General features: G+C 40.1%; 1 protein-coding gene across 1 annotated transcript; it reads right to left on the bottom strand.

Annotated features, from left to right (window-relative positions):
* Window positions 1-3,586: 3,586 nt before the first annotated feature.
* On the bottom strand, window positions 3,587-20,355 carry anln (anillin, actin binding protein). The gene is given in 25 exon segments (XM_073462828.1): window positions 3,587-5,342; window positions 5,469-5,641; window positions 6,756-6,863; window positions 6,973-7,059; window positions 7,588-7,700; window positions 8,488-8,506; window positions 8,607-8,639; window positions 8,886-8,930; window positions 9,035-9,088; window positions 9,731-9,779; window positions 10,039-10,165; window positions 10,302-10,484; window positions 10,902-11,037; window positions 11,338-11,479; window positions 11,861-12,009; window positions 12,117-12,418; window positions 13,075-13,186; window positions 13,305-13,412; window positions 13,510-13,712; window positions 14,247-14,565; window positions 15,116-15,432; window positions 15,982-16,089; window positions 16,092-16,421; window positions 16,525-16,666; window positions 20,231-20,355. Coding segments are annotated over 25 exon segments (3,492 nt in total). The 5' UTR covers window positions 20,249-20,355; the 3' UTR covers window positions 3,587-5,227.
* Between the last annotated feature and the right edge of the window lie 106 nt (window positions 20,356-20,461).

Raw genomic sequence — 20,461 nt, 5'->3', positions numbered from 1 at the left:
AAATCATTTTCTTTGAAAGTGACAACTGTTAAAAATAACCTATAAATAGAATGACTGTCAGGATGAATGTACCCACTGTTCTGTCTGAGTCAGACTACTGAGGGCTCACAAATATACTTAATATACTCGATTTCATTTAGAGCATATTTTTTGTCTCACATCTCTACATTACATTGTGGTCACAGGAAGCCAGTGTGGAAAGGAGGAATCATCACGGGCACAACTCCTTCAACCTAGATGTGGCATTTGAGTGTTGTACTAACAGGGAAAGGCATTTAACTGGTGACGTATTTAGAGCTGGAGAAGAGGACACATAAAATCTTAAAATACTGAACCTTAATAAAATAGACTCTCTGTGTAACACATGTAGTGCTTGTAGTACACATAGTAGATGTAGTAAAGACAGAACTGAGTTTCATGCCTGTCGTCCAAAACATTGTCATCCTGGTCAAGACAGAGATGAGCAAATAAAAGCAGCAGGTTAGAATTCTTCTTCCTCACTCATATTAGCAGCGATGTGTGCAGCAACAGCACAGTGTTGTTGTTTTCAGAATGTACTCTTCATTCTTCTCATTAGCTGGCTGCCAAAATGCTCTGTAGTGTTTTGGCTGTCTGTCCTCTTTTTACGAATATCTTCAGCAGCTTGTGAGGTTGTACATGCAGTGGATGGTGGCAATACACAAATTCAGCATTTGTCTGGAAAAACAAAGAATAGTAACAGACACAACATTTGATAACTTTTGTCATGTGACTGAATGACAACAACTCATTTTTGAATTGATTTTTGATTTTTCCTCCCAACTGCTTGGTGAAGCTTTTGGGAAATTGGAAGAATTTTACTTAACATGACCATCTGATTAATTATCACCCACCTTAAAATGCAGTCATAATCAACAGAAGAGAAAAGGAGTAGTTTGAGACTGTTGCATGAACTCAACAGCACATCTTTTACACACATCTCATGAAGCACACGTGACAGATAAGGTTTTAAAAGCTGTTTAAGGGCTATTGTTAGCTTGACTAGTGAGTAGTAGCTAGCTAACATCTGCATTAACATCAACTGGCTCGAGTTGCTCACTGGCAGATAAACTGGATGACAGCTCAGTAACAATAATGCATATTAACAGACCATATCTAACTCTTATAATTTCCTTCACTGTGTAGAAAGTCCTGGAGGTCCACAACAAATCCTCTGACACAAGAGAAAATGGTGCCGTCTGTAACAGTCCTTGGCTGACTGTGCTTGTTTTCAGGAGGCATTGAGAATCAGCCTGATTGAGACTAGTAGACTTTACATCCCTCAAAATTAGACTAGTTCTACAAGATTCAGACACGTCTGAGAGAGAACCATAAATGAATTGTGTAATATTTACTAATTGCATGTTTATAAACTGAACAACCAACCATTTCCCTTTTTTTCAGTGTTCCTATTGGACCTCACTCTGGAGCCCAGTAGCCTCCAGCCAGCTGACCAGGTGTCTAACACTGAGACCCAGTTCTCCGCCAGATCCTTCCCTGGAGTCACCATCAGGGAGGCCCTCCCAAAGGAATTGTGGCTCCCATTGATGTAATTCTTTGCAGTGTTTGCAGTGTGTCAGGGCACATTGTCCTGCTGGGGGGCCACTGCCATTGGGTAGTGTTGTTGTGATGAGGGGGTGTACTTGGTCCACAACAGTGTTTGGATGGGTGGTGTGTGTCAAGTGGCATTCACATGAATGCCAGCACCCAAGGTTTCCCAGCAGAACATTGCATTGTGACGAGATGATCAATGTTATTCACATCACCTGTCAGTGGTTTTAATGTTGTGGCTGATCGGTGTATTGCAGGTCTGTCTGTCCTGGGAGAGGGATCCCTCATGTGTGGCTCTTCCTGAGGTTTTTTTCAACATGGCAAGTTTTTTCTCACTCGTGGGTCTAAGGACAGAGGATGTCATTGTCACTGTACAGATAGTAAAACCCACTGAGACAATGTGATTGTGGTTTTGGGCTATAAAAATAAAACTGATTTGATAATGCTTTATCAAATTCACATTAGTTGCCTTTCTATTCATCACCAGACCAGTCTGTTATTCTACAAACTTACTGGTGCTTAAACTTACAAGCTGCTGTTTATTTGCTTTTTTTCATTTACAAAAGGATCCCAATTAAGGACAACCGGTAAATGTTTAAATAAGGGCAAGATGTACAAGAAACAACAAAAAATAGACACATTCCCAAAACAACTCCGTACACAAGCTTTGGGGCATTTCTGCCAGTTTGGGATTTTTATTAGTGGTGTGCAGGTCTATACAGAAATATTGAATGTTTCAATATGAAACTTTTCTGATCTATGTAATGCTCATGTCAAACGACCGATATCCAAATTCAGTAATTTGCTGTAATTGTGTATTTTATCATCAACAGGGAGGGGCGCAGTAGAAAGTACTAGTAGTAGTAAGGGATTAGTCGAAATAATATCCAGTTGATAGGAACTACTTCTTCTGCAACAGTCACCTGCAAACATATATGGAGCTTTTGCAGTTCTGAGAGCAGGAATTATACTGTATGTGGTGTGTGTCTGAGGACTGTCAGGTACTGTGGCCAGACCACAAACCTTGTTAAGCATTTGAGATTTAACCACAACACAGAATATGAAAAATATACCCAGCAATGGTCTAAAGAAGAGGAGAAGAAAGGTACTGTTAGGACATGGCGGACTTAAATCACAGTCTTTTGGCGCCGACAGGCCTTTTCCATTTACAGATAGATAAATTGTTTCCATTAGTGGCATTTATCACCATCATTAACTGTTGCAAAGTCGTTGACATCGGTCTAGGCTTCAGCTTGTGTGATGATGTTCATACCACAAGAATTCCATCTTCTCAAAACTACATACAGCTGTTCTATTAAGCCTTTTCACAAGTATTGGTATCATGATGGTATCGGCGAGAACTGCCTTGGTTTTACTTGGAAGTGGTTCAGAAAGAAAATCAGTGGTATTGCACATCACTAATTTTATGGTTATAACAGTAATAACTGGTGCAAAGGCAGAGCCATTGTTTTCATGTCTTCTGTCCATCCATCCGTCCCACTTATGTGAACGTGATATCTCAGGAGACACCTTGAAGAAATGTCTTCAAATTTATATAATCAGAACATCTGAGGATTCAGAAAGTAAATGATAGTGTCAGAAGTCAAGTAATGAGGGGCTAACTTAGTAGTTTGAGTGAAAAAAAAACTTTTCACTAAAAACTATTAAGCTGATATTATAATTTGTAATGAAAAAAAGTATTCCATTCAAAATAAATGCAAAATAGAAGTATCTTGACTAGTTGTCTCAGACTTATGGAAGCAGGAATCCCGGCCCATGCGCCAAAGTCTGTTTTCCCTTCAGTGTTTCCTGGAACAGTGTCTGTTGGCGTCAGGGAAAACGGACATTGCCACCAGTGCTTTACAAGCGCTCCCACCAGCATGAGTTCTGTCACTTTGACTGTTTAAGGTAAAGCAAGACCATTTCAGAATCACCTCACCACAGCAGCTATGCTCCTTAGTTTTCAGAAATCATTACTGTAATTGTCTTGTACATGAAAGACACCATGCTATTAAAATATATCATCTTATTGCAGATTTAATTTAATGTGGCATTTCAATAAAATGACAAAACAGGACTTAAGCATAAGTAACCTGCTCCATACGGTCAAAGCAGGCATTTATTGAAGTCTCACTGATCCACAAACAGCTGACACACTTAAGTCTCTTGAAGTCAACAAGTTGAACATATTTCCTACTCAATCATATTCTTCATGATGAAAAACACAAGTAGAAGGTTGCAGAATCAATTGACCTTGTGTAGTTTGCTAGCTTTGTTTTCATTATTAACACCTCATCTTTCAAGGACAATCTGTCCATCTGATATTTCATTTATCAACACCTGAAGGGTCCCAGTAAAGTCTGTTACATACTCTCCACAAGATGCACAATGGGTGACTTACAAAGATGAATGTGTACTTATACCACATATTTCACTGCTTAATGAGCAATTACATATAAAGGGCTCCTTGAATAATAAATACAATAATACAGGATACATGACTCTAAAATCTTTTGTTAAGATCTGTTTGTAGCCAATAATAAAGCAGACTTAAAGAACACAACCTTTGGTTGCCATTGATACATACACCCAAAAAGCATATATGCTAGAATCAAATAGTTCCACCCGTGTAGATAAGTCTTATTTTACGTAAAGGCTTTCTTATAAATAATCCAGCAAATATCCTTTAACAAATGTGTCTGCATCAGCATAAAATAAGTACTTAACTGTAGTACAGAAAGCCAAAGGTGTGTTAAAGTTCATTTACAGTGTGTCATGCTTACACAGTTTGTCCAGCAGATGGCACTGACAACTTTATTTTATGGTTAATTAGTATTAACCATAAAATGTTCTGATTTGAACAGTTGGTCACAAGTGTGCAATATAAAAATGTGATCCTAGTCAAGAATGTTTGTTTTCATTTACATAAAAACAAATAATATGTAGTTATTAGTATTTTTGACTGTCAAATATCAATATGGGTTTAGTGTAGAATATGTAACAGACCTTACCTCTACTTATCTAACTCCAACACTCAAACAATTACATAAACATTAAACAAATATTACAAATAGAATACAAGCTGGGGTATAACTGGTATCAAAAATCTGTGCATGGCAATGAAGCAAAGGTGAAAGTCCTGCCACAAGTTATAAAAGCCAATATATAAAATAAAACTTAGCAAAAGTATCAATCAGTATAGTTCTGTGCTGTCATGTAGGATAAAATGTAATAAAACTGTGGTGCTTCAAATCAATATTCATCTGTAGTTTCAACAACATTTATGTTGATTTCAGCATTGAAACCAAATAATTTAAAGCCATGCAGTAGATGTCAAGTACACCAAATATTTGCATTAACATAAAAATGCAGCAACACAACAATATCCCAAAACATTAAAGTTTCAAACCAGTCTGGAAATGAATAAAATATAGTGCCAAAGCCTAACTCCTACACAAAATACTGTTGTGAAATGTTTCAAATGTATGGCTTTATTTTTCTCTCCTCTCTCCTATAACCTGCGTTTTGCTCACCTGTCGACTATAAAACATCCACCAGTGGAAATATTTAACTCTGAGTGTATTGCACTTAGTAATTGCATGTGTCACTGATATTGACAGTCCAAAAATTAAAGGGCTGGTTGTGACGTAGTGCAGTATTACAGTGGCCTGTAACAGGCGTCTGGTTGCCACATACGCAGATCCACCAGAATCTGGTTGAGTTTCTTCATCCACAGATTCCTCTCGTCCTTAGTGTCTGCACTCAGCCAGTTTCTGCACACACAAACACAGTGTTCAGCAATGTGGGGCCACTGTTATTTATAGACATTGTTATACAGACATGTAAGGATGTGTGTGTATATATATTTATATGTATACATAAAAATAATAGGGACTTACTTGGTGACACACATGGTATTCTGGCACTGACTAACTAGTGTCTCTTTGTCATCCTCTCTTTGTGGTCTCACTGTGATGAGCTCAAATGTGTGGGGTCTGGCGCAGAACTCTCTGTTGGCTGGTTCCACCTTGTTACTGGTACAGTTGGCTAGGTTGATGCGACCAATGGGATTCTGACAGAAGAGGAAAAAACAAAAAGACAAGAGGGTCAACACAGCCATCAGGTGTCAAAGTGTCAGGATTATTCTGTGTAGTATAATAACATTGCCCTTATTTCAAACTAGTTTTCTTGTTTTTTTTAGTTTCCACACTCTACAGAGATAAATGGAATCCCCCTTTGACTGCATGCACATTCTGTCACAGACACAGTAGACTGACACAAGATGGAGCTACTCTGGCTTGCCTGTTACAGTACAGTGGTTATTCCCACGTTACAGTTGTGTTTTGCAAGTAAAAACAAACAGATCATGCCAAGATAGATATGGCAGGGAGTCTAACAGAAGATATGGATTATGCTGGTTAAGATCTGGAGTATCGTTGATGGTAGTCAACATCAGAGAACAAGAACCAGAGTAGATACATCAGCAGGGCTAATATTTTCAGTTTATGACAGATAAATTGACTGTGTATATATTTGGGGGCTGGGCAATATAGTGATATTATATTGTTATCTTATGAGTCTATATATTGTCTTGTATTTTGGATATCATTTCATCGTGATCGGTGTCGTCTTTTCCTGGTTTAAAAGGCTGCATTACAGTAAAGTGATGTCATTTTCTGAATTTACCGACTGTACCCACTTAGTCATTATATCCACCATCACTGATGATTATTTATCAAAAACCTCATTGTGTTAATATTTTGGAAAAGTACCAATAGTTTTCCCTACAATATTATCCCAGTGTTGATCGATGTATTTGATTAAAAATATCAGGGAGCCAAGGCTTCCGTTTCAAACCTCGTGTTATCAGTAGCGACTTAAGGCTTTTACAAAGCTAGTTTTGTTTTAATCATGGTCATCCTGGAGACTGTTTCACCTCCCCATATCAACTGGAAGAGAAGTCAGAGACTGGAACAAACTGTTTTTTTTAACTCTCTATGATCCCATTACAGTTGTGTTGGACAATTAGCCCTAGGTGTATGAAAAAGAAAACAAAGAAGGAAAAAAGGTGACGTCTTTCAGTTCCATGAGAACAAACAACCACAACTACAGTCTGTCTATCCTCCAGTGTAGTCTATTAAAACAGAAGAATAAAATACAGAAGCGCTATAATGACAATTAGTTACCTTGCGCTTCTCATCGTCTGGGTACGTCCAGTAGGAGATGCAGTATCCTGATAAGACACACCACCTCCTGTGCCAGGCTCCAAATCCACTAACATCCTCAAACATCGTCTGCAGGGGGATTAGAATTACAAAATATCTGTATCAGCAAACCAGAGTCCACCTCAGCATTACTTGTTACTTTACTTGTGTGGTGATGTTTTGATCTGCTTGCACTCACCAGGAAGCCCTTCCCCTCCACCTTTGAGCCAACTTCACACTGCATCTTCAGGTAGATGTGGCCTTCCAGTGGGCACAAGAATGGCACCTTGAATCCAAAGTACAGACATTTCACTAAAGGTTCAGACATCATGTTCCCAATTTATAAATGTTTAAGTTACCAGATATGGTTAAACAGATAGGATTACAATACAAGTTTCTGTTGAGATGGTTAATAATCGTTGCCTGAAAGCAGCTGACAATCAGACAGATGAAAGCAACTGACATTCCCTAATGACAACAGCTTTGTGATAAGATGAAGCAGATGATAGTGTTAATATAGTGTATTCACCCTCCTTCCCACACAAACAGTACACAAGACATGCAATGGGACAAGTAGTAACCTTGTTATGAAACATGCCACTGAGCAGTTCTCCTTCATACTTGATCTAAAAGACAAATAGCAAGGCAGGTGAATGAGTCTGTAGAGCCTGTACACAAACAGCTATTTGTTGGTGCCATACATGCAGCATAGAGATAAAGGCCAGCCACATATAAAATGCAGAAAACGGAAGTGTTCTTAAAGTGTGGACATGGAAAAAAGACATGAGAATATGAAAGTGACTGGCTCCTATACCTTCTCCAGAGGAAATTTGTTTTTCCCAATACTGGACAGCATGAGCTTGTGTGATGCAACCAGAGCAAAGTTACTGGTGCGAATGGCATTGGGTCCCCCTGGACTGGCCACAACTACAAACAAAGAGAGAAAGATCATCAATACCTCATATGTGGCTTAAAGGGACACTCCACTGATTTAGCACATCAACATTAGTCTACTTGTTCTAGTGAGTGCTACAGTGCAGTGAAAACTGCCGTATAATGTCTGGACCCCAACTATGGAAAAAAATAATCTGTCTCTTTCTGAGTCTCCCAGCCTTATTGAAGTGCAATACTCAAACACTGACCCATTTTAAAAAGGGGCTCTTTGTAACAATTTGTAGCAATTAACATGTTTTAATCACTTTTTTATTGAACATGTGGGTGGATTGTAACATCATGTAAAAAATTAGACCTTCCCTGTCTCTCTCAGCTGCCTATGCAAGCCTGTGGACGATTTGTTTAAGTTATCCAATGCAGCTGGACTGTGGATTTCTTTGCGAAGGAGTTGGGCTGATTTTCTGTGGCAGTCTAAAGGATGCAACTTTATGCACATCAAGCAACAGTAGTTAACGTTAGTTTAGAAATAGAGTTCATCAACATAAACTAACAAACAGCTTCCAGCACAGCACAGAAGTTCCACAGAGCCCCTTTAAAATGTTTTAAGATAGAGGGATCCTTTTGGCAACCTTACAGGCCTTTGTGGCTACAATCACACATCAGTTCCACTGTGGTCAGCTGCACAAAGCAATAGGGTGTCTAATCTGCCTTGGTTGTTTTCTAAGTATTGTAATCCAGATGTGAGATGTACAATGTTTCCATGAACTTTAAATAACAGTACAAATTGTTTCTTTAAAATCAGTTTGAAATATTAACATACCTGGTGTCTGGACACTTTTCTGCAAAACAAAAGATTAAAGGAATAAATTCATAAACAAGACAGATGAGAAGCTGCATATTGATACAAAACTCTTGAGGGCAGCAGAAAAAAACACTTACAGTGATGGCGAGGAACCTCTTTGGAGTGATAGCCTAGAAAGATGAAAGTAAATCAAATCATGCATTTTGCTTCAAAAGGAATGATGGCAGTGACAGTATAATGTGTCTGGGCGATTTGTATGTTGTTGGCTAGTTCACATTCTTCCCACTAGATGAAATGGCCGCCCAAACCTGTGTGGTGAAACAGGTGTACAGTAGTGACATTCTGTAGACTCCATGTGCCCACACAGAGTACACACACCAACATGTGAGGAGGGAGTTGAAACAAACTGTTCATACCGACATACACAAATCATGGGCCTCATAAACCTGTCTCCATATCATCTGGACGTGCACGTAAACACAAACACACATGCACACACAGACTGTATTAAAGCATGTTCCATCATTCCCTGACAGTGTGTTTTACATTAGGTGTGGGGATTAACCTTTGACTTGTTGGGTTTCTTCTTCTTGTCACTGCAGACCTCACGCTTCTGCACCTGAGGATGCCAACAATTATAATGAATCATTAAGCAGTAATTCTGCTCAATTTTAAGAAACCTATGTAACAGTTACAGCATCAAAACTATGTTTTTCATCCCTGACTGTATTTCTACAGTCAGAACAGTTGAAAAGAAGCACAGCCTTGACTTTAACTTTTTATTTCAAGGATTGTAGTATTAGACAATTTAAGGACCGTGCCTTCATTATCATTTTGAGCTAGGGGCATATGAAGACTTTAGAAATTAGCAGAAACAAACCGGACAAGCAAGCAAGCAAGCAAGAGAGCAAGACAGAAAGAAAGAAAGAAAGAATGAAAGAAAGATGATCTGAGTGGTATCAGTATTAGCAGATAGTTACTAGTTAGTTGGAGATTAAACAAGAGTAAATTGGGAAAACAAAGAAACTGAGTAGGGATCAATTTCTACTGGTTGATGATACTCAGTTTGTGTCAGTGTGTTAAAAGCTGCTTTTGGAGTTTCCCTTATGGCAGCAAATAATTATTTTCTATTATCAATTAATCTGCAGATTGCAGAGTGTAAAATACAAAAAAGCAAAGAAAAGGCAATAAAGACATGTGCATGTGTGTACAGGGCATAATTATTTTGCTATCTATATAAACCATGATGTAAGACACTCACCAGCCCATAGACCTCAATATCAATTTCAAAGTTACTGGACACATCAGATCTGAAAGTGAAGAGGGAGAGGGGTATTTATTGTCAGTATTCAACAATCACGATCAACATAAATCAGAGACCTCGTCTATGTTCAATATAAAGCAGATTGATAAAAATGTACATTTTAGATCAACAATTACCCAACAACCACACTAAACATAAACATCATGTGAAAGGTAACAGCAACACAATCAAATAATAATTAATCGTTATCAATTAACACGACTTGTATTCTTTTCTTTGTGCAGGAGCAGGAGTGTGTTCTTTACATGGTGAACGTGGTAGGGAATGCGAGAGTGTCCCCACTGAGGCCGCGGTGGGTGCTGGCTAATGGTGTGGCCACAGTGTTCTCTGCTCCGGCACGAATCATGATGAAGAAGGAATATTTGGTTGCTTCTGCAATTATCAAAAGACAGAAAGATATTAATTCAAGGACACAGGAAGAAGACAGAAATGTACAATATAGAGACAGCTGATGTCTGGAGAAAATGTTGAACAGTAGTTTGAATTACATAATGCATTTTGATTCTACCTGGCTTGTTGGCAGTGGAGCAAACAAAGTCTGCCTTGAGAGGCAGGCGTAACTCTTGCAGGGTGATGGAGCCCTTGGAAGCAGACATGCTGCTAGGTTCTGGGGCTGCAGGGGCCTTTTTCTGGCCTGTTGGGTCCTCTTTCAGACGGTCCAGCTCTGCCTTCAATGCTTTTCTCCTCTCGGCTAGAAATGCCAGGAGAAAAGAAAGCCTAGCTTTAATACTACCACTAGGAGTCCCCAAATCCTACATACAGGGGCTTTAAAATACTGTATTTATTCAAGGCAGATTTCTATAACCCTTATTAAAACACTGCCTAGAAGCTGCTTGTACTCACTAGCAAATTGACCAGAAGTATTCATTATTTAAGTATATTTGTGGTCTCAAATCCCGCATGTTGATATTTTTCTTCATATCATTTTTTCATAATGTGACTTGTTTTAGTTCAGTGTAAATCACATAATGAACCCAATGGCAACATTTAATAAAGAGAAGCATAATTAGACAGCTAGAGGCATTATAAATAAAGCTGAATAACTTCTAAAGCCTAACACAAGATTACCTACAGTAGTAAAAGCCAAGTATTGTCTGGATGAACTCACTTGCCACCAGCAGTAGCCTCTGTGCCTCAGCCTCCACCTGGGATCCTTTGCCGTGCTCTTCATCTGTGCAGCAGTTGAGTGCCTGACTGGCTTGATGAATAACTGTCTGCTGCAGGTTCATCTCATTGGTCAGAATCTACAGAAACGTACAACAGAGATAGTAAAGCTCGTTCTTCCTGTGATAAACTTAACTAAGAGATGAAACTTGTTCTGACACATTCTGCCACTCGAGTCATGTATTTTTAATAGGGCTGTTCTGAGATAACAATATCAATATTGCTCAGTTAAATTTCAACTATCAAAGCTACAACATTGCTAGATCTGAGACTTTTCAACCCTACTGTATGTAAATCAGGTGCATAACAGGGTTCACAAAGAAACTTTACATACATACTGTGATCTAGTATGAATCAAAGTTTTAGTGTTTATTCCAAACCTTCATCTTCTGTTTGATACTGAAGAGACTGGATCCCCTGGCCTCCTCTGCTCTCTGAGAAACATCCTCTTTTCTCACAATCACCTGTTTCACGCTGGGTCTCTCTGTGTCTTTAACCCTGGTGGACCTGTATGCATCAATGCTAACACACACACACACACACACACACACACACACACACACACACACACACACACACACACACACACACACACACACACACACACACACACACACACACACACACACACACACACACACACACACACACACACACACACACACACACACACACACACACACACACACACACACACACACACACACACACACACACACACACACACACACACACACACACACACACACACACACACACACACACACACACACACACACACACACACACACACACACACACACATCTATAAGATACACATTTACTGCAACAGCAAGGTAGGTCACATAACTAAAATACATCCGAGTGCTACATATAGAGCATATAGGTAAGCGCTCTATTTACCTATATGGCAATCTGTGGTCCTCGTCTGAGGCTTCGCTGCTGTCTGAAGAGGCTGTCCGTACTATATTAGATCTCTGGAACTTGCTAGGTTTGGTAACACTGTCTGGAGTGTTGCTCTTTACGATGAATGAGCTGGCTGGAGTAGACGTCTGCACAAAGAAATAAAAGAAGTATGATAAGCCATTTCTTTTCTCACCAAGGAGGTCTAACTGTAACTCGTGTAAGTGGTAAAAAGAGACATCATGTTGGCACCTACCATCATTCTTCTCTCTGGACTCTTCACCACTGCAGCCACAGTCTCTGCTAGTGGAGCGAGGAGGGACATGGAGGAGATATTCAAAGCATCTTCCTCCTCACTCTGATCATCACTCTGCTCCAGGATCCCTTCAAACAGCCCGTTGATAACTGCAGAGTTGATGGACTGGTCCACATTCATCTCTATCTCCTTGACCACCTCATCATCTTTTGGGGTTTCATCAGTAGTTTTCTCAATATGAGGCATGACTACCCTCAGAGGACTTGATGTTGATGCTGGAGGTGAGACCATCAACTCACGACCTGTTAATTAACATAATCTATTTTAGAAAACATTTGTCCACCTAACTAAGATTCAAAAAGTTCATCTAGCCATTACAGTTGAAGCTCACATAGGACTGTGCACTGCAGTCTGAACACATCTACCAATGCTGAGAACTGTCAAACTTGCTGTAACATTTAAAGCCATCTTAGTGAAATTGAATTACTGACACAGTTCAACTCAAACAATACACATAATGGCAGAGATGTTTTTTCCTTTTCTTGATGAAAAATCAGGGTTTCCTAGCCAGCAATTTCATCAGAGTAAAAAGATCTTTTTCCCCCTCACACTGTGCACACAGATGTTGAAGGCAGGTTTGTAAACTGACAGAAATACATGCATGTACAGTTTGTATGCACGTGCAATACGTGCATACAAACTGATATATAAATAATAACCCCTACAGATCTGCCAACTGATGCTGCTATGCCTGCAAATCGTTTTTTTAGTTAGAAGCTCATTGGGATGGTCATTTCTTACTCTTTACCTAAGGCAAAGTTTACAGGGAAATTTGTGCTTCAGACAGCCCAATGGTTGAAAGAACAACTGCCCATGTTAGCAATTAATCACTCAAAAACATTCAGACAGAAAACAAAAAAACCTCCTCAAACACCACTCCAAAAATATTATCAAATACCTGGAGGAGTGCACTTTGTGGGTGTAGCTGTACTCTCAGTAGAAGGTGCTGTGGGCTCATCCTGAGGCTTTAGAGGGGCAACTTCAGCCTCCACAGGCTTGTAAAGCTGTTCCTAAAATGCACATTATTTTATTTTATTTATTTAATATAATCTTGTATATGTATGACAACATTACATTTTTGTGAGATGTTAAACATGTTTGTCATGTGTCAGATGCTTGTTGGCCAACCTTGATGTCTGTGTTTTTATTGGTTTCTGCTGCTTCCTCTTTGTTTTTCCACATGTTGCTTCCTTTCTGAAAGCGATTGCGAATCTGAGCCAGCTCAGACTCTCGCTCCTGAAATTAGTTTTTTTCGTTCAAATCTCATTTTGTTTTTTGTTTTTCAAACAAAATGATTGCAACAATAGGATACACCATAGTAACTGTAACCTACCAGCTTCTGTCTTTGGGTGAGATCAGCAGTGGCTGTGTTTGCAGCCTGGGCAGCTCTGAGCCTGTCCTGTACCAGCCTGGTGTTTGGTGTGACTGACGGAGTGACAGTGGGAATCTTGGCATGGGCAGTGCTCCCTGCTGGGGAGCTCTGGTTGGTACGCTCCTGGCACTTCTCACCAAAGCGCTCCAGGAAGGATTTTACTCCTGTAAGAATGTACCATATTCTTTCATACATGTGGCGGAAGCTAACGCTACATCAAACACCATATAAATCTAGCAGCAATCTTACTGATGTGTGCATGCATGCTTAACAATACACGGTTAGGTATAAATATAAAACTGAGGATAAATATAATCAGATTTAGCCACAAAACTAACAAGAGCATGAAGTTTGTAATTTTCTCTGTAAACAGGCCAGATCTTATGAAAACACATGAAGGGGAGAGCATGAAGGTTCAAGCCTTTACACACTTCATTACACAATGGAAAACAAGTTCAGTTTCTTGAATTTCTGTTTGGTTCCATTTCCTCTTTTGGTGACATGTAAAACCACAAACTACACTGTCGTCATGTCACTTTTGTATTAACATACAGCACGATACCTAACATTTTACAGTACAACCTAATGTGATTACCCAAGTAATCCACTAACTCTGTTAGAGCACGTCTGAGAACTGGATCATCATTCCTTATCCAAAATTTTTATATAATTCCTAAATTAACTAGAATATGACTCACCAGATGTGCCACCTGTGGCCTTTTCCTGAGGGGTAGAGTTGACAGTTATGATGGGCTTGGCGTGGATTTCGGGCTTCTGGGGGCTGGAGGTGGTGTTGAGACCCCTGGAGAGGACCTGATTTTTCAGGGGACTTTGAGGCACTAATGCCGATGAGGAGGGGCTGGCCTTCTGGGGGCTGGAGGGGAAGGCTGTTCCCTGGATGGAACTCTTCTGGGGACTGGGTACTGGCTTAAGTGCTGGCTTGGTGGCGGGAATGTCAACCTTCTGAGGGCTCGGGAGAACTACTCGGCTGGACTTTGATGGATGATTTGTAGCCTGCTATAAATAGATTGATTAGTTCCTTTATTGATAGAACAAAGAAAAAACAATACAAGTTGGGCTGCCCTGTGGTCTAAGGTTCTAACTGAGCATTCAGAACAAAAAAGCCACGTTTTTAAATGTTATGCTTGAAAAATGACTCAAATGGTTAAACAGTTATCAAAATAGTACGGTTTGAGGGTTTCCTGTCAATCAACTCATTAATGCAGCTCTATATGTAAACAATACAAAGTTATTCAGCAAGAAGAATGAGATATTTACTTCCCAAAGACATGAATACATTTTTAATTATCAAAATTATATATTTCACTATTCAAATTAAAATAGTGTCATAAATAGAAATATTCTATCATACTCATGATGCAGTCAAGTAATGAAGCACTATCAGTGGATTTCGGTATTTTCCTCATAACAGACCTGCAGTCACAGAAAGTATTCCATGCAACAGATAAAACGAAGAAGTAGCCAAATTCACAGCAGCTGATAGCTCATACAATATCATTCAGACAAAAGTAACTGATTACACTGGTGAATAAGACAATAAGCCTACCTGATTAGAGCTGGATGTGGTCTTGCTGCTTGCAGTTGAACTGGCAGCACCTGGTTTAGTGCTGGCAGCCACTGCAGCATCTCTGACTGCTACCTTGGTCACAGCTGTACCAGGCTTCTCTTTTGGATTCTCACTGACAATGTTAGCGTGGCTTAGGTCGTCTTCCCAGGATCCAATGGTGGCAGCGAGGTTAGCCAGTCTGCCTCTCCTTCCCAGTGGAGTTCCTGAGGACACCGTGGGGATGGTGGATGGTGGGACCTCAGCTTGTGTCTTCAACTGGGAAAGGGGCGTGTAGTCTGGACCTGCATCAGAGGTGCCTGAAAAGGACAGGGAAAACTATATGACTATCAGACATAAAACCCTTGACAGTTGGCCTTTGCTAGCTTTGAGTGAGCAGCCCCAGTGAAAACAGGAACCCTTTCTGCTGCAACAACGAGCTGGAAAAACTGACACCTGACTATTAGTAGTGTCACAACAGTGAAGGCCGGGCTACAGAAAGGCAGGGCAACTCAGTCTGAATTTATTTTGATAAATAAAATCATAAATTACATAATTTACCCAAAGGTTGTGGACCAGTGCACTTACATAAATGCACTTCTATACTGATCTGTAGATATGTACTGTATGCTTTAAGAAACAACATGAAAACTCTTCAATAAGATCTGATTTAGTTGCCGTCAGCTGTAACTTCCTGTATTAAAGGTCCTGGCAGTCCAGTTATCGTAGGTTTTAACCTCTTTGGCGTGAAGCTTCTCCTTTGTTTGGACCTTGATCATGGATTGTGCCTCACAATCCTGACAGCTATATTAAAATTATTTTATCTAATGAGCTAAATTAAAATCATATCAAACACAAATTTTTCTCACCACTTCCATCCCAGCACTTTCTCTGTTCTGCCAGCCTCTGCAGACGAGACTTCATGCCAGCAGCAGATGGAGCGGCATCTTCCACCAGGTCCTCCTTGTTCCTCTGCGGACTAAAATGACAGACACCATCTCTGTTTCTCTGCTGCTTGGAGGATCTGGAGCAGGGGTGACAGCCATCTTCTTTGACTCCGGCTGTGCAGTTTTCAGCTGCTGTGGCTGAGACTGGACAGCAGGTCGGGTTGCAGTCTTTTCCAGGGAGGAGGAATTTCGGTTGCTGGCAGGGCCCACCGGGGGTTTCTTGTCTGTAGGAGGATCTGTGAGCATGGGGGCAATGGGCGTCGTCATCATGGGTTCCTGGTTCTCCTCACCGGCTGCAGGTTGAACATTTTCCCCTGAGCACCTGCGCTTGGAAGGAGAAGGCTTGGAGGACGGCTGTGGAACTGGGAGAAAGTGATGGGGAAATATAAGTAAAGAGAAGAGGTGCACTCGGTAGCCAAAGTGAAAAAGTCTCAGCACACTGCAGTCCAACATATGTGCTCTTACCTTTATCAAAGACTGGCTCACTGATCACACTATTGGTGTCAGCCAATGGCCTTTTGGCCATCCCTCTGCTAGCGGCATTTGGTCTCTCTGCCATTTTCTTCTGCAGGTTTTCCCTGCGAGCCCGGGTCCGCTCCAACAGTTTCTGGTAAAAAAAAACAGTTGAATTGTTACTCCAATGCTTGCTGTATACAAAAAGAATACAATCCTACCCTGTATAATGTTTTATTGTATCAGTTAGAATACCACACCACCACTACAAACTGAAGCCTCAAACATGACCAAAGAATTGGCATTCTAACGTGTTACCTTATGAGTTGCACAAAGGTATTATTTATAGTTCTGGATTACATTGTATTGCGACCTTCCGCTGTGTGAGGCAGAAGCATTTTTTTCCAAGACAAGCTAAGGGGTGCTCTGACAGCAAGCCATTTTTTTGGGGGGGCATATCATCCACAACAGATAGACAACAGAAAGGAGGCTTCCAGTAGAGATAGTTTTGCTAGTTCTGTGTTAGTGGAAAAAAAAGAAAAGAATCTTGCTTACTCCTTCAGCAGCTACATGCACAGGTGCTGTAGCTACTGTACACCGTAACCTTTATACACAACTATATATCACATTGATTCACAGAGCTGGAGTCAGAAGGCAATTCATCTAGCTTAGCATAAACACTGGAGGCAGGAAGAAGCAGCTAGCCTGGCTCTGTCCAAAGTTCAAAAACTCACTTACCAACTGTGCTAAAGCTTACTGGCAACCAAAACTATTTGGGCTTTTAGTGGGGTTGCACTCTGAAACAAATTTTTCCAAGACAACAGCCAGGTGTGTCTGACATTCACACCTGGATTGGTCAGATGTGCAGAGACAAAGAGCCTGGGAGTCAGGGTTTGAACTTCTTTCTAGCTCTTTTAATTCATTCTTGACACAACTATTTCTGTCACCTTTTGTGTGAACAACAATACGATTGTCTTCCAGGAGAGACCGTCTGAGATTGCATGGTTATCCCCATCTTCAAACAATATCACCCAAATGGCCGACTTATCAGTATGACAACTTAGAAACAACTAAATATGTTGATGAAGGTTCTCAGTCATCCAGGTCATGGTGCTGTACTGTAGGCAACTGGACTTGTTTCAGTTTCTTGAAGACGTTTCACCTCTCATCATGAGGCTTCTTCAGTTCTAACTAACTGGAGGGGAGTTGCAGGCTTTTAAACTGTGTGGGAGTGTCCTTACAGAGTCGTTAAGGACACGTGTGAGCTCTGAGTTTCAGACTCGGTCATTGGTCACACCGGCCTTCATGTGGGTTTCTAAGATTTCTAAGGCCCTAACGACTCTGAAACTCAGAGCTCACACATGTCCCTAATGACTCTGTAAGAACACACCCACAGAGTTTAAAAGCCAGAAACTCCCCTCCAGTTAGTTAGAAGTGAAGAAGCCTCTTGGATGAGAGGTGAAACATCTTCAAGAAACTGAAACAAGTCCAGTTGCCTATGATACAGCACCTAGAAACAGCTAAATACTTTAGTTTACTAAGGTCGCCAGTCGCCATTTTAAACCACTGTCTTTAGAGATGGATTATTTGAAAGCAAACAACACATCACATTTTTAAAATAAGTATCCTATAAGAACCTGACATGCCATGGCTGTTGTGGGTTCAATTACAAATTGACATAGATAATAGAAATTGCACATTTTGTTGTTTTTAGTCTAAATCAACATTGTAGATTCTGTATTAGATGAATACTTTTTGTTGATGATGTCAGAAATAATTCAAGTCACCTGAAAGCTAAAGTAAGCAACATTTTCAATTAGGGGGGTAAATTTTCACCATTTAATAACTGGGCAAGAACATAAAGTGACCCAAGAATTGTGTACAGTAGCTAATGGTGAGACACTGATACTGATATTTTGAACCAATACGAATTGTGCCAAGAATTACAGATGTGTTGATTGTCAATTTGAAAGACAATTTTCAACTTAAAAAGTCAAACATGGTCACAAAACTATAAATATGAATAAAAAAAATCTAATAAAATAAAAAGAAATCTGATATGAATGCATTGGCTGATATACACTCATTTCGGTAATAATCCCTAAAATGTGGTTATCAAACACACTGATAAAAATGCCAATGCACTGAAACAGTAAACTTATTAGCAATTTTATAATTCTGCATTGGCCAAACTATATATCGGTCAGACTCTAAATTCAACCAGCATCAAAAAGTTATTTGTCTTGGGCCATTGACCACCACATATTTCTTCTGAAATAAGGTCCAATGTGGAACACCGGAAGGGGCCTGGCTTCAGCTCTCTATGAGAAGACGATTGTGAGCCAAAGAAATGTTTCTGTCTAATAAACTCCAGTTGCCTTAACAACTTCTCTTCTCAAGTCGGCTGAGGGAAAGGGGAAAAAAGAGGGAGAAATGGAAAAAAAATCCCCAAAAGTTTGCAATTGCTGTGAGAGGGAAACAGCATATACCCTCAACTGGTCTGAGATTTTTTTTACAACTTCAAACTGAATGTATGTTTTGGCTCTGCAGCAAAGCTTAAGACTTCCATCAATACATTTATCTACAATGTGACACAGAATCTGACAGACTCAAACCTCTTTATAATTACACGCTTGTTGCTGTGAGACTTGCAATTAGTCTGCGATCCTTCAAACAGGCCAAAATAGCTGATTCTCCATCATCAAGGATTACTGCTGCAAATACAGTATAAAGAACAGGACACAGCACATGGTTTCTGTAGGGGCTTTTTTAACCACCAACATAACAGCCCAAGACAGGACACACAAGACAGTCCTTCTCCACCAGAGATAAAAACGCCCTCTGTTTGCTTTCCTTCCTCTTCTCTTTAGATGACATCCCCCTGCCTTGGCCTCACACAATCTGATTTACTGTGTTGTCATTAACTGTGCAAGCCACAACACATTCCTGCAGCTGCACTGAACGCCTGCACTATTTCTCCAGGCAGTGTGGAAAACCTGAGGTCATATTCAACAGCATTCTTCAGGAATGAGCCACTCCTGCTTGTGGTTCCTGGATTTGAAATTTCAAACTCTACTGGCTCAGATACTGGACAAACAGTCACTGTTTTTTAGATATGAATCAATTTCTAGTTTTAGTTTGCAACAAGACAATTAAGAAAATCGGCACAAATGTTGGACAATTTCCAGTGCTGACACATACCATTGCCTTAAGTGGAGACAAGTCAGTTTCATTTGAATAACGTCACGTTATACAAATGATGGTGTGTTTTGGTTTAGTTCAAATTAATGAAGTGCAAGGACATGGATGTTATAATACTGTATAGGGAGTTAGCAGTCAGGCTAAATTACTTACCAACTGTTCAAACACGTAGAAAACCACATATATAACAGTCACAGGTTTAAGGTTGTTAGATCTATTTATTTCAAATTTGTGTTTGCTGGCGACTGACAAGACAAAGAGACACGTGACACGTTTCCATTGGCTCTGTTTCGATGTATTGCCATCGGTATCATTATAACGTCTTTGATTGCCATACATAGTTTACATTTAAATGCTACAGAAGTAAACAAGTTGGTCTCCTAATGTATCTAACGGGTATCTCGTTACATTGTAAAAATACTAAATATTACTCTAAGCATTAGCAGATAACGCTAACGCCGCAATTTCGAATCAACCTTACTTAAGCTAACTTGCTCGGGTTAGCTCATCGACTCACCTCGGTAAATGGATCCATTTTTGTCAGTGTCCTTACTCGATAGTCGATACTCAGCACTTAGACAACTGCGTATAAGTCTTGTACACCAGTATGTGTACACAAACAGGGCGTAGTGAGGCGAGCTGAGCGGCTCACAGCTTCTCTTCTCGTCTCCTCGTTTCTTTCTGCACAAAACAACGACTGTTCAAATTTGAATTTCAGCGCTGCGCCTACTGCGCAGACTCCAACAGT

This window comes from Pagrus major, chromosome 3 (genome assembly GCF_040436345.1).
Source record: "Pagrus major chromosome 3, Pma_NU_1.0".
NCBI lineage: Eukaryota > Metazoa > Chordata > Actinopteri > Spariformes > Sparidae > Pagrus > Pagrus major.
The sequence above is the reverse complement of the archived record's forward strand: the minus strand, read 5'-3'. Positions and strand labels throughout refer to the sequence as shown.